General features: G+C 45.7%; 1 protein-coding gene across 2 annotated transcripts in view; it reads left to right on the top strand.

Moving 5' to 3' along the window:
• The window catches only part of TAF5L (TATA-box binding protein associated factor 5 like), a 33295-nt gene that overhangs the window by 13676 nt on the left and 6410 nt on the right, over positions 1-13209 (top strand). For both annotated transcript variants that reach the window (XM_074373206.1, XM_074373207.1), the window contains exons 3-4: positions 791-895; positions 7939-8663. In XM_074373206.1, coding sequence (XP_074229307.1) covers positions 791-895; positions 7939-8663 — 830 coding nt within the window. The remainder of the gene's footprint in view (positions 1-790; positions 896-7938; positions 8664-13209) is intronic.

Genomic DNA, 13209 nt, shown 5'->3' on the forward strand with positions numbered 1-13209 from the left:
GGGGCCATCAGACCCTGTGAGAAACTAATCCAGTTAATATGGAAAATGGAAATGGGAAGAAACAGTGAGCAGCAACTTGGAGGAAGCAAACAGCAGAGAGAAGAAAGCTTGAAAAATATAATCGATAGCTTTGAAACAAGAAGAGAGTGCTATTTTAAGAGGAGAAAGGACATTCACATAAATACATGACAGTAAAACTGGAAAATCAGTAGAAAGGTTGAGAGTTGAGGAAGCTTCCCAGAAAGTAGAGCAGAAAGACAAAGAAATGGAACAACGGAGAGAAGATTAAAGGATCCACTCAGGAGATCTCACCTTGATACTGTAGGAGTCCCAGGAAGAGGGAATAGAAGACGGTCTACAAAATGATTCACAAAAGCTCTGTCCGAACTGAAAGACATGAATTTCCAGGTTGAAGGGGCCCACAGAATGCCCGGCCCGGGGGTTGAAAGTAGAGCCATCCTAGGGGTCGGCGTGAGACAGGGTCAGCTCGCGGGCTCAGCCGCGCCCCGGGAGCCCCTCCCCCCCGGTCTTGTGCGCCTCTCCTCTCTGGTCGGCTTGTTTGTCCCGTGCCTCATACCTTTTGCCCCTCCGCTGTCATTTGATTGAGTATCAGGAGGTAGAGGAGATAGATGTGTCTGTCGTCTGTGACCAGAAGCCCCAACGTACTCTGAGAACCTGCTGACGTGTCAGATGCTGTGATACACCGGCAGCACCCTCTTCCATCTGTCCTGCCACGCCGTGGCTAGCGACTGTCTTTCTCACCCCGTCTTGTGTGTCTTTTCCTCCTTAGTCCAATCAGAGTCTGGTTGTGCCAACATAGTGTCTGCGGCCCCCTGCCAGGCAGAGCCCCAGCAGTATGAAGTACAGTTCGGACGGCTGCGGAACTTCCTCACCGGTGAGTACGCAGCACTGGGGTCTTTTCTGATGAAGGAAGAGCGATGCAGATTTCCCTCAGAACCCACGATATTTCGGGTACGGTGCTAGGTACTGAGGATTAAAAGGTAGTTTAACACAGACCTCGCATTCAAACTTAGGATCTTTTGGGATTTCTGAGAGTTAAATCACGAGGTGAGAGTGTGTATGGGCTAGGGCTCCGGGTGTGTTGCTCGCAGTTTTATCCGTGGCCTTCAGCACAGTGGCTGTGACTTGGGCTGAATAAGGAAAAGCTCAATCAGCCGTGTTAGGGAAACACCCTTAAATGCAGCATGTTTGATTGAGATGACTGCTGTAACATGGTGTGTCTCAAAGTGGTCTTCGTCCCTTACCTCTGAAAATGCAAGGCAGTCATCCTCCTGAACCAGCAAGACAAAAAAATGAGAAGCTGTCGTTTAGACCAGTTCATCAATGGTATAATGACCACAGAGACATAGAACCGGAAGATACGAGTTCTAATCAGGTCTTCTAATTCACTCTGATTTTTTAATCACTTTTTTTAAGAAATGGAGTCATTTAGCCTCTTGGAGGCCTTTCACTTCTCAGATGTAAAAGTGAAGGAGGCTATTCAAAGGCGAAACCAGGCATTTTCATCTAGTCCTAAGATGACTGATTATAATTTTAATATTAGTAAGATGATTACAATAATCAGACCATGTTGATTCTGGTTATTAATCAAGGTCTTTTCTTGAGTACTTTCTTTATACAAAATCCCTCAAGGTATAAGAAATACAAAACTTTCACTGCCCTCACAGGATGGAGAGTAATCAGCATAGTTAAAATACTTTGAAATTGTTTTCTTTTCTTGCCTTATTTGAACGATCCTCAGGTTAATAATCCCTAACGGTAAAGATTCACTGTAGGTGATCAATACATAAAGCAAAATAACGTACCTTATTTTACACACTTAGAGAGGTCCTAATTTTATTTGGCTCTCACAATGGCTAGTATTCTAGAGGAAAGAATCCACATTTCCTGTATTCTGTAGTTGGGCACCATGGCCCAAATGTTACAGGAAATAAAGTTTACAAAATAAAACCCTAGAGAAAGTTATCAGTCTCACAGATCAGATTCATAAGTACAGGATAGTCTGTTAAATTGTTACAAAACTGATAAAATCGTGAAGATTAAAGGTTTAGTAAAAAGAGTCTATTATGTTTGAACTGGAAAGGAAAAAACTCCATTAAGATCCTCATATCACATGAATGATAAATATCTCAGAACAGTGATCAGCTGCTTTCCACATCTACTAAAGATAAAACAAGAAAAATTGGATTTATAAGAAGCATTTCACTCAGAGGTAAGCAGGAACTTGGAGCTTGTAAGTTACTTTTAAAATATATATATATTTTTATTGAAGTCTAGTCAGTTTACAATGCTGTGTCAATTTCTGCTGTACGCCCCAATACTTCAGTCATACAGGAATGCACATACATAAGTTTTCATATTCTTTTTCACCGTAAGTTACTATGAGACATTGAATATAGTTCCCCGTGCACTAATGAGTTACTTATTGGCATCGGTTTTGAGGCTTTGAGCAATTTTTAAATTTTTTTAAATCAGTTTTTAGAAAGTTATCGTACTCGGTTTTTTAAATGCGATTATGATTTCCCCATGATAGATTTCTCTCATCATTCTAGTGGTGAGGAAGCTGGTTTAGGAGAAAATGCCTGGCCCCTTGCAGCCTTTCTCTTTCATTCATTCTGCCTGCATTTATGTTGCGTTTGATCACTGACTGCACAAAGCACTACCATCTGATGAGGGAAGCAGACAGCGTGAAGCCCCGAAGCTGTCCTTGCACTGGTCGGCCTCGCACTCTGCGTGCTTGTGCTGGGAGATGGCTCTTGTCACGGGCAGGACTGATTTCCATTATGACGTTCAGATGACTGTAGTGACGTTATATCAATTTTTGTTTATATTTTTAAGCGCTGAAGCATAGCTATAGCAAAATAGATTTATTAGAATAACTTTATATAGAACTACATTGACTTTGCAGTGAAGAATTAATACATTTAATTGATCACTGTTGTGATTTATCCTGGTGTAGTTTTTTGTTCAAATGTATCTCTTTGGGCTCTGGATGTTTTTCTTAAATATTTGCCAGAGCTCTTAATGGAGAATAGCTGTTAACACTTTGTATTTTTTCCTAATATGTGTACCTTCTTTATTTTCAATAAATTGTAACAAATCAGCCTTTTCCTTTGCAATTTCTTGTCTTGTTTAAAAACTGAGAAAGTTGTTTGTTACTGTGTCCACAATTTATTTCTTTAATCCATTGGTCACATGTTATTTTGAGGGAGTGAAAATATGTATTTTTCCTTACAGACTGCTTTTCCTGGAACACTTTTCTTTACCCTCAGGTCTCTGAAGAGCAGTCAGCCAAATCAAATGAACAATTATTTCCTAAGCAACAAGATAAACTATAACACATAGTCATTAATCTAAATTGGTATTTAATCCTAACTTGAGGGCTGGAAGTCACAGTTTTCAAATGAACTGTGAATCTGGTTGAAGTGTTTTCACGGACCGGCTCTTGTGCCTGTGGGGTGCGTCTGGATGGAAGGAGAGGGGGATTTATGTAGAGTGGTCAGAGGAGGCCTTACTGAGGGCAGGACTCAAGTTAGCACTGGAGACACGCTGGGTTTCAGTGCCCGGTGGGCGAGGACTAGGAGGATTGGGGTGCGTGTGAAGACCTGGGCGAAGGGGCAGAGATGGTGGTTCTTTGTTCAGGAGCAGTGAAGGAAGCGGCTTTGTCAAGCACAGGCTTTCAGTTTGGAGATAAAGACAGACAAAACTGAGGAGAGATGTGACCCCAGGCCTAGGAGCGTGGACCTCATCCTGTGTGATGGAGACAAGCGGTGGCGTGGAGGTGTGAGTGAAAGCGGTTTAGGGGAGTGTGCGCACGGGGGTGAGTGGAAGGCCAGCTCAAGCCCACTGCAGTGCTCGAGAAGTGAGACGGTGTTGTGAAGGTGGAAAGCACCGTCTCGCTTTCATAGTGAAATGTTCAAAGTGGAATCTCCAGGGCTCAGGAGTAAAGGAGGAAGAAGAGCTGAGAATGACTCCATGAGGCGGGCGGGGCGGGGGAACAGAAATAAGTCAGGTTGTATCTTCCACATCCTTACGACAATGGTCCCCGACTGTGTAGCTCACAGTGTGAAGTTTTAAGGTTGGAATTTAAGAGAAAGATACAAATTTGTGATAAAGAACTCAGCATCAGCTCCACGGAGGTACAAATTAAAGTCTTAGGAGATGATAAATCTCAAAGGAGATAATAAAGACCTAAGGGTTTCTAAGGCTGTAACACCCTAAACATACTTCTCCTCCGGAAGTTATCCGGGGGTGAGGGTCTGTGAGCTCACCTGTGGCTCTAGGCTCTTGTCTTCAGGATGCGGACTGGGAAGAGACTGACTCTGGATTTAAACCTGGGGACAACTGAGTCTTAGACATTGCGTGGATGTAAAGTGCCTGGCTCGTAGGAGGCACACACGGTGTTAATTCTTTAAAGCGAAGTGAGCCCTTCGGAACCACAGGAGGAAGAGGAGCCCCCAGGGCAGGGACGGGAAGAGTCGGGCCGGGTACTGCTGCTTCAGAGCATAGAATGGGTGTGAGGTCGGCGGGCCCAGCCCCGCAGGGACTGGCGGAATGAGGACCGGCAAGCTCGGTTTGGGTCAGCTTGGTGTCCTTTTCACTAATTCCTGCAAACTCCATGAGAAACTCTGTTTTTCTCTTGTTTACCACCAACGGTGTGACACCAAGTAGGCCTTCGTTACACATTCAGTGGATGGAGGGAAGGAGGGAAGGAAGAAGCCCACTTTTCAGAGGATATGTTACTCTGTAATTAGAAAAAAAATTTTTTTTAAGCAAGTACACTTTCAGTAAAATATAAAGGTGTATGTTGTGATCACAGGGAACAAGATTAAAATTGAGACTTGAGACTTAATGTTAGTCTCATCTTTTCCACATATAGAATATGTTGATCAGAATTTTATTTTATATCTAATACACTGTTCTCTTCAGTCAAGAGAGAACAATTAAGCCACTTTGAAACTATGACTGAAACATCATTGAATTTCAGTAAGTTTTAAAGTAGCGCGTCCTTGATGGCAAGTTGTTTTTTGGTTTCTTTTGTTTTTCCTTTGAACTTATTACATTAAGTTCAGAAAAGTTAAGTTAAATGCCTCTCGTTTTGGAAAATAAGCCTGAAACTAAGATTGTAAAGGGTTGAAAACAGCCCTTCATCCCAGTGGAATATATTGGAAGTCTCATTGGTCAGGGTTGAATCTTTGTTTGTTTTTTGTTTTAAGCAGTGTTTGGGGAAAGAGATTTTCCAGTGATCTTCAAAAGAATTGTAGTATTTAAAGAAATACCAAAACCTGTATTAGCCAGGATTCTCCAAAGAAACAGAACCAGCAGAATGTACATACAGAGAGAGATGTATTTTAAGGAATTGGTTCACATCATATGGAGCCTGGCAAGTCCAAAACCTGCAGGGCAGGCCTGCAGACCGGAGACCCAGAAGAGTCAAATCCAAAGGCCGTCTGCTGGCAGAATTCCTCCTCCCCCTCCCAGGGAGTTCAGTCTTTGTCCTAAGACCTTCAACTGATTGGATGAGGCCCACTCACATATGGAGAGTAATCAGCTTTACTTAGTCTGTTGATTTAAATGTTAATCTCATCTAAAAAATACTTTCACAGATACAGCTAGAATAATGTTTGACCAAGTATCTGGGCACTGTGGCCCAGCCAAGATGGCATAAAATTAACCATCACAAGTCCAAACTCTGTGAACTTGGCACCCATACCCATCTCCTTAAACCATACTTAATCTCCAAATAACTGTGATTAACAAGGTCGGAATTGCACCTAACATGGTACAGCCATCCTGAGTACAGCCATCCTGGGTACAGCCGAAAATGCACGAATCCCCTCTGCAGAAGCAGCAGCAGGGTTCGCTAGCCATATCTGCTCTTCTCATGGATATCCTGTAATTTAAATACTATGATGTAAAGTCAGCAATACTTAAATACTGATACAAAGTCAGTATAACTTGTTACATGATCAGGGGATAAGACAGGAAAGAAAACAAAGATACGTGTTTATACAGAGTATATGCATACAACCATTTCCGACAAAATAAGAAGGAATGTGTATTTGATGACAGGTGCAGCCCTCGTCTCTGTACCTGGTCACTTGGTCGTAGCTGGCACTGAACTACCTTCCTCCGCTACCCGTTCTGCATCCCCTTTGCCTTCAGTACGCCCTACAGCGGGTGCTGGTTCTTTTCCCGGCGGGATGACTCAAGTCTTCGTTCCTGCAGGGTCTGGCCATTGGGTTGTTGCAGTCTTGCATTCATCGTGGCCTCAGGCATGGCCACACCAGGAGGAGCTCTAAGTGACTCCTCTGACCCAGACACCCTCTTCCCTGCCTCCACGTGGAGCAGCAGCCCCGGCTCCCCAGGGCCGTCAGGGTCAGTGCCCGCAGCCAGCACAGGAGCTCCCGTTGCCTGCTGATTCCCAGGCAGGACCCAGAGACCCAGAGTGGCTGGGCAGCAGTCCTGACTTCCAGTTCAGCGGGACTGTTACAGTTCCTCTAAGTCTGCATCTGAGCGGGAGCACATTTATTCTCAAATGCACATACTGAGCAACCCGCCTGTGACAAGGTGAAAAGGAGTGTTAAGCAGAGACAGGCTCTGTCATGCTGGTTTCATTCCTCTTCCAATCAGGGAGACAAGATCCCCTAATACAGTGTTTCTGACTCTTGAGCCAGGTATGGATTCCTTTTCATGAAAAAGAGGAAGAAAAAATGCTAGCTGAAGTGCTAAGTGCCGACTAAAAGCATTTTTATGTTAATGTATTTAAGTATGCACAGACATTACACTAGATGGGAGGCCTTTATGTTTACTGTACGAAACCTAAACTCATCTGCAAATAAAGCATAAGCAAAACCACAAAAAGTAAAGTTCAAATTAACAGCAAGTGAACGTAGCGGATGGACTTTGCCAGACTTAACCTGCTGCTCCAGACAGGTCTGCAGGCGGCACCGAGGGCTGTGACACACTCGGGCCTGGGACAGCCTCTCAGTTCGTCTCCATCTAAATGGCTGCAAAACCTTTGCCCCGTCACAGCTCTCTCTGCCCTCCCTACGCAGGTGTCACATACGCCTCTGCACTGTTCTCATTAGCCTGCGACAAAGCAGGCTGCACGCTTTTCTGAACATTCTTTGTCACCTAGTTCCGTGGTGTTAAAGCCTCCGGAAGTGATGTAGTCATAATGGCGTGAAAACGTTCCATTTGTAAGTTATCACTGCAGAAGAGAAGTAGTACTTTTTAACCAACAAAATCAAAATGAATACACCGACAGATGCGGGGCCATTAGGTGTGAACGATGTCGTCTCAGCGTGAGGACAGGCCAGCCGGGGTAGCCAGGCATGCTGAGGAAACCACTGAAGTTAGTATTTTGATGTTACTGCAGGTGATAGGGCCAAAAGCCATCATAAAAACGAAACAGCACTGAAACTTTATGTCAGTACTTAACTTGCTGAAGTCCATCCAGATAATGCCAGGTTTACTTGTGTTCATTGTTTTTTTAATTCTCAAGTTAAAACGTTTCTGTGAAGAGCTCGATCTCCCAATAATACATCTAAGGTCTCCCCAAGGTGTGAGGTACCCAGTTGGAGCAACACTAAAATACTAAATCTTGAAGACTGGGGTACAAGCTACCGAACGGACATGAGAGCTTAGGCAAGTCACTCACCTCTGGGCATCAAGTTCCCGATTTGTCACTGGCTTCGGGCCCGTGTTTGCTGGACTACAGGGTCCATGCTCGTCCTTCCTCGGTCCCTAGGCTTAGATGTCGGGTTTCCAGGATTCTGTATTGAGCTTGTACTTCAGTTAGTAGCCTCAGAAAATAGGATCCTGGCAAGAAAGGGTCCCCAGGAGAGCACATTGTTCCTCTGAGATGATACTGATTATAAAGCCCTCGCTGTGTTTTTCTTTTTTTCATTGTAGATTCTGACTCCCAGCATAGCCACGAAGTGATGCCTCTCCTCTATCCTCTCTTTGTCTACCTCCACCTCAGCCTGGTCCAGAACAGTCCGAAGAGCACAGTGGAAAGTTTTTACAGCCGCTTCCATGGCATGTTTCTGCAGAACGCGAGCCAGAAGGATGTCATCGAGCAGCTGCAGACCACTCAGACCATCCAGGACATCCTGTCCAACTTCCGGCTGCGGGCGTTCCTGGACCACAAGTACGTGGTCCGCCTCCAGGAAGACAGCTACAACTACCTTCTCCGCTACCTCCAGAGTGACAACAACACCGCCCTGTGCAAAGTCCTCACCTTGCACATCCACCTGGACGTGCAGCCTGCCAAGAGGACAGACTACCAGCTCTACGCCAGCGGCAGCTCCTCCCGAGGCGAGGGCAACGGCCTGGAGCCCGCCGACATGCCCACCCCGATTCTGCAGAACGAGGCCGCCCTGGAGGTCTTGCAGGAGAGCATTAAGCGCGTCAAGGACGGCCCCCCCTCCCTCACCACCATCTGTTTCTATGCCTTCTATAACACGGAGCAGCTGCTGAACACTGCAGAAATCTCCCCAGATAGCAAGCTGCTTGCTGCCGGGTTCGACAACTCCTGTATCAAACTGTGGAGTTTACGATCCAAGAAGTTAAAATCAGAACCCCATCAAGTGGACGTGTCCCGCATCCACTTGGCTTGTGATATTCTGGAGGAGGAGGTACGAGTCTCACCTTTCCTTCCCTACACCTGCCTCACTTCTGTGCTTAGACTGCTCTTACCGAGCGTGGCAGGTCTGGCGGAGAGCTGCCTTCATTATCTCCCTCTCTGTGTAGCTAACACCAGACGCGTGCCGTGCAGCCTGCAGCCAGCGAGTTCCTGCTCAGGCCTAACCTGAGCAGAGATGAAAACCGTGTTTAACAGTAACTGAACATGATCAGTGAAGGGGCAGGTATGTTACTACCTGAAGTGTGGGTAACGCTGCTGGGCCTGATGAAGGACCTTCATCAGCTAATGTTGCGATGTAAGTGCGTGCGTGCGTTTGTGCGTGTACATGTGTGCAAGTGTAAACATTAGAAGTGGATCCCTGGGTCGAAGGGCCTGCCTTCTTGTGACTTGGCGGTTTCCCAGTCTCATCGACACTAAACCAAGGGAAAGGGTGTAGCTCCAGTGGCAGAGCGCATGCTTAGCATGCGAGGTCCTGGGTTCAGTCCCCGGTACCTCCTCCAAAAATAAATAAATAAACCTAATCCACCCCGCCTCCGCTAAAATTAAATAATACAAGAATAAATAAACTAAAAAAAAAAAAAAAAACAGTAAACAAGAACCAGTTTCTCTCCGAAGGGCCAGTGCACAGCCTCTGGCTTCACCCAGGGAGCCCCCAGCCCCCGTGTGGGAAGGCACAGAGGAAGCCTCCTTGGCACTTCATCCCGCAGTTGGTGTCATGATCCCGTGTGCTTTGTCTGGGGGTGGTCGTTGGAAAGGGTAGGCCGAGTGGCCTGCGTTCAGGGCACTGAGGGTCACTGCCTCAGAAAAACACAGGCCAGGAGAGCTAGAAACCGGACCTCACGGAGCTGACCTGTCCTGGGAGTGGCACCGCCGGAGTTGTGGGCTAGAGGACCTTGGTCCTACTGCCACAGAAATTCAGATGGCTCGGCCTCAGGTTACTTTGGATGGAAAATTCTTTGCACCTAGTTGAAAAATTAATGAGTTAAAAAAAATCACTCGAGCTAATTACCAGCTGCTGATAGGGGTATCAAGAATATTAGATGTAATTAAAAAATAGAAAACAGAAAAAGAAAAGAATATTAGGTGTGCCAGTTAAGCCCTTTCTTACCTCCTCCTGTTTGCTGAGTCACCTTCCAGTTAGTATGGCCTTTGAGTCTTTGTTTCTTACAGCTAAGACGGTATAATTAGAGGATTTCGTTATGATGCATAAAGAGTCTACATTCCAGTCTGCAAACATTGATTTCTAGAGTTCTGTAGTGCCTTCCAAAATGTATTTCATTGCATGTGTATTTGAATTATCAGATTTCTCTTCTCCTTGAGACAGTGCAAGCCCCTTGGGGTTTCTTCACACACAACTGACAGATACTGCCCTCGTCTACTTTTAGTTTTCTGTAAACACAAAAAAAAAATTATTCCTACTGGACCTTATTAGCATTGATGGTACTGAGTCTGGGGGTTTATTCAAGGCATTAAAAAGTAATATAAAGGAAGATAGCAAAGATAGATGGAAAGAACATTAGGCCAAAATAAAAAACGTTAAGGCTCTATCTACCCTGGTTTCCACTGAAGACCAGCTCTGTGCCTTGTTCTGTGAAGGTTCCCAGGTCATCAGAAGGCATGTATCTGAGGACCCAGAAGTGAAGAGTAATGGGGTGAATTCCAGGAACTAAGAGAAATTAAATCTGGCTAGAGTCGGGCAGGGTAAAACAGGAAGCCATAGGGCGCCGCTGTCTGGGTCAGAGATGGTGGTGGGCCGGGCTCAGTGCTGGCCGGGGAGGGAGCACGGTGCTTGGACCGGTGGATGGACCAGATGAGAGCGCGGGGCCTGGGCCGCTGGAGGGGAGAGGGGGCTGAGGGCAGCACGTGTGTCGCAGGCTGGACATCCACCTCAGCCAAAACAGGATGCCAGGGGAGTGGTTGTTCGGTTTAACTATCTTTCTGGTTTATTTCTCATTATCCATATTGGAAGTCCGTAGTTTCTAGCCTCTGCTTTCCTCAAGAACAGTGTGATTTTGGTTTTGTTTTTTTATTTGTCTGTTTTTAATTTTAGACTAAAGTTGAGATCCTCCTAGTCTGGTTGAGGGGTTTCCATAGCCTCACCCCGACCCCCACCCATTTTGTCATGGCCGTTTGGGGCAGGTTTCTTTTTGGTTTCTGACAAGGAGCATTTGGAGGGGAAGGCAAGATATACATTAGTTGTAGTAGTTGGTTTTTAATGTTTCTTCAGTGAGAATTTGGGGTTTCTGTTTTCCTTGTAGACATCACGATTAAAATCGAGCCTGTTAAATAAAGCAGAGATCCCAAACCCAGATGCCTTAGAAGCCAAGCAGGTGAATGGTGAGGTCACCTGGCTCAGAGATGGAAGGAACTAGGAAAGCACTGAGGAAACCAAATTAGGAAGTCAGGTTTCTGTCTCTGCTTTAATCTTTGTGAAGCAATAACTGTTGCATAACTTAGTGGATAAAACATTTTAACGGTAAATATTTAAAACAGCGGTCATACCCTGCAGTTCCATTCCTACGTGTATAACCAAGAGAGCTGAAGCCCTGCATCCACACATAGACTGGTACATGCATGTTCATGGCAACATTATTCATAATAGCCAAACAGTAGAAACAGCCCAGAGGTCCTTCTGCTGATTAATGGACAAGCAAAATGTGGTGTATCCATACACTGGAATGTTCTTCACCATATAAAGGAATGAAGCTATGTGATACATGAAATATGCCGTAACGTGGATGCACCTTGTAAACGCTGTGCTAAGCCAGAGAAGCCGGTCACAGAGAACCGCGTGTGGTATTTATAGGAAATGTATAGGAAATACTCAGAATAGGCATAACACAGGGACAGAAGGTAGGTGAATGGGGTTGGGGGCCGGGGAGTGGGAAGTGAATGCTACAGGAACAGGCTTTCTTTTTGAGGTGCTGAAAATCTCCTGCACTACCTAGTGGTGAAGATGGCACAAGCCTGTGGATACACTAAAAACCATTGAATTGTACACTTTAAAAAGAGTGAATTTTATCATATGTGAATTGTATTTAAAAAAAAAAACAGTCAAAACCAGTAACCAAAAGCTCTGATGTAAGCATAAAATTTTCTCTATTAATTATGCCACATACAACTGGATATTCAGCCCCTGCCCACAGTGCCTGTGGTCCCCACGGGAAGATGACCGAGATTAGCCTTTGAAATCTGCTCGCTGGCCCCACCGGGGCGCCCCCCGGTGCCAGCAGCCCCTCCCGCTGCTGGAGGCGCTCAGCGTGGAGAGCGAGGCCTGCGATCCCTCCTTTGTTCCACCGGGAATGGAGATAGAAGTGAGGTCCAGCTTTCCCGCTTGTTGACTGGTAACTCTGTGGCTTTTCCATATTCGAGCAGCGTGGCGAAGCCCCGGGTGCCAGACGGAGGATCCGCTCCTCTTCCCAGTTATGTGGGCGGGCGGGCCCACCCCACCCTCATCACTGCCACCCTGCATTCAGCCCCCGTCAGGCCGAGTCCTCCTTCCTCCAGCCTGGTCATCTCTCAGTGTGAATTGCGAAGCCAGTGTTGTCCCTAGTGCTCATTTCTGTCATTGGTGTATAAATCTGCCAGTCACATCTGTGCTGGCCAAGAAGAGTATAACATGAGCCATATATGTAATTTAAATTTTTCTAGTAGTCACATTAAAAGAGTAAAAAGAAATAGGCAGAATGCATTTTAATAATGTGTTTGATGCAATGCCATATGGCCAAAATGTTATTTCAATATATAGGCAATATAAAAAAAGAAATCAATGAAATCTGTTACATTCTCCCTTTTTGTCCCAAGTCTTAGAACCCAGCGTGCCTCTTATACTCACAGCACACGCGTCCCTCCACGCTAACCCGTAGCCCCCTTTTCCATCCTAGTGTGGGCTGCCATCTCCCACAGATAGCAGTGTCTTCGCTTGCTTCCCACCCACCCCCCAAGCCTAGCCATATTTAATTTTTTTCATTTCCACTGGCAGCTAACTGGAGAATAGCCCAGGGCTAAATTTCAGGCCCCCAAAAGTACCCCTGATCTAGCACTGACTGCATTGTGAGCGGGGGCACCTGGAACACCCCATTCCAGAAGCAGATGTCCGCAGCAAGTCAGAGATTTCAGGGATTCCATGGTCTAACGCAGGGTCAGCAGCCTGTAGCACAGAAGACGGTATTTGAAGATCTGTTTATACTTATTTTTGATTCTTTTTAAATTTTTGTTTTCAGCATATTTTATAATGTATAGAACGTCATTATTACATGAATATGCTTTATAAATTAAACATTCCTATTTGGGGTGCATGTGGGGTGCATCCCAAATAGGAACTTCCTGTGGGGTGTTCAGACACTTGTAGGGAGTTTGGGGTGTTGGCCTGGGAGGGAGGAGAGAGAATCTGGGGCTGGGCCTGTGTTCACGTTCAGCTGCTTGCTTGGGGTTTCTGCTCGGCTGTGCAGAGGCCCTTGTGGGACCAGCTTGAGCCACAGAAGAAAACGTGGCCGGGTTATTTTAAGCTGTGGTCCTGGCAAGGGGCTGCTGATGAT

The sequence above is a fragment of the Camelus bactrianus genome, chromosome 11 (genome assembly GCF_048773025.1).
Source record: "Camelus bactrianus isolate YW-2024 breed Bactrian camel chromosome 11, ASM4877302v1, whole genome shotgun sequence".
NCBI classification, from domain to species: Eukaryota; Metazoa; Chordata; class Mammalia; order Artiodactyla; family Camelidae; genus Camelus; species Camelus bactrianus.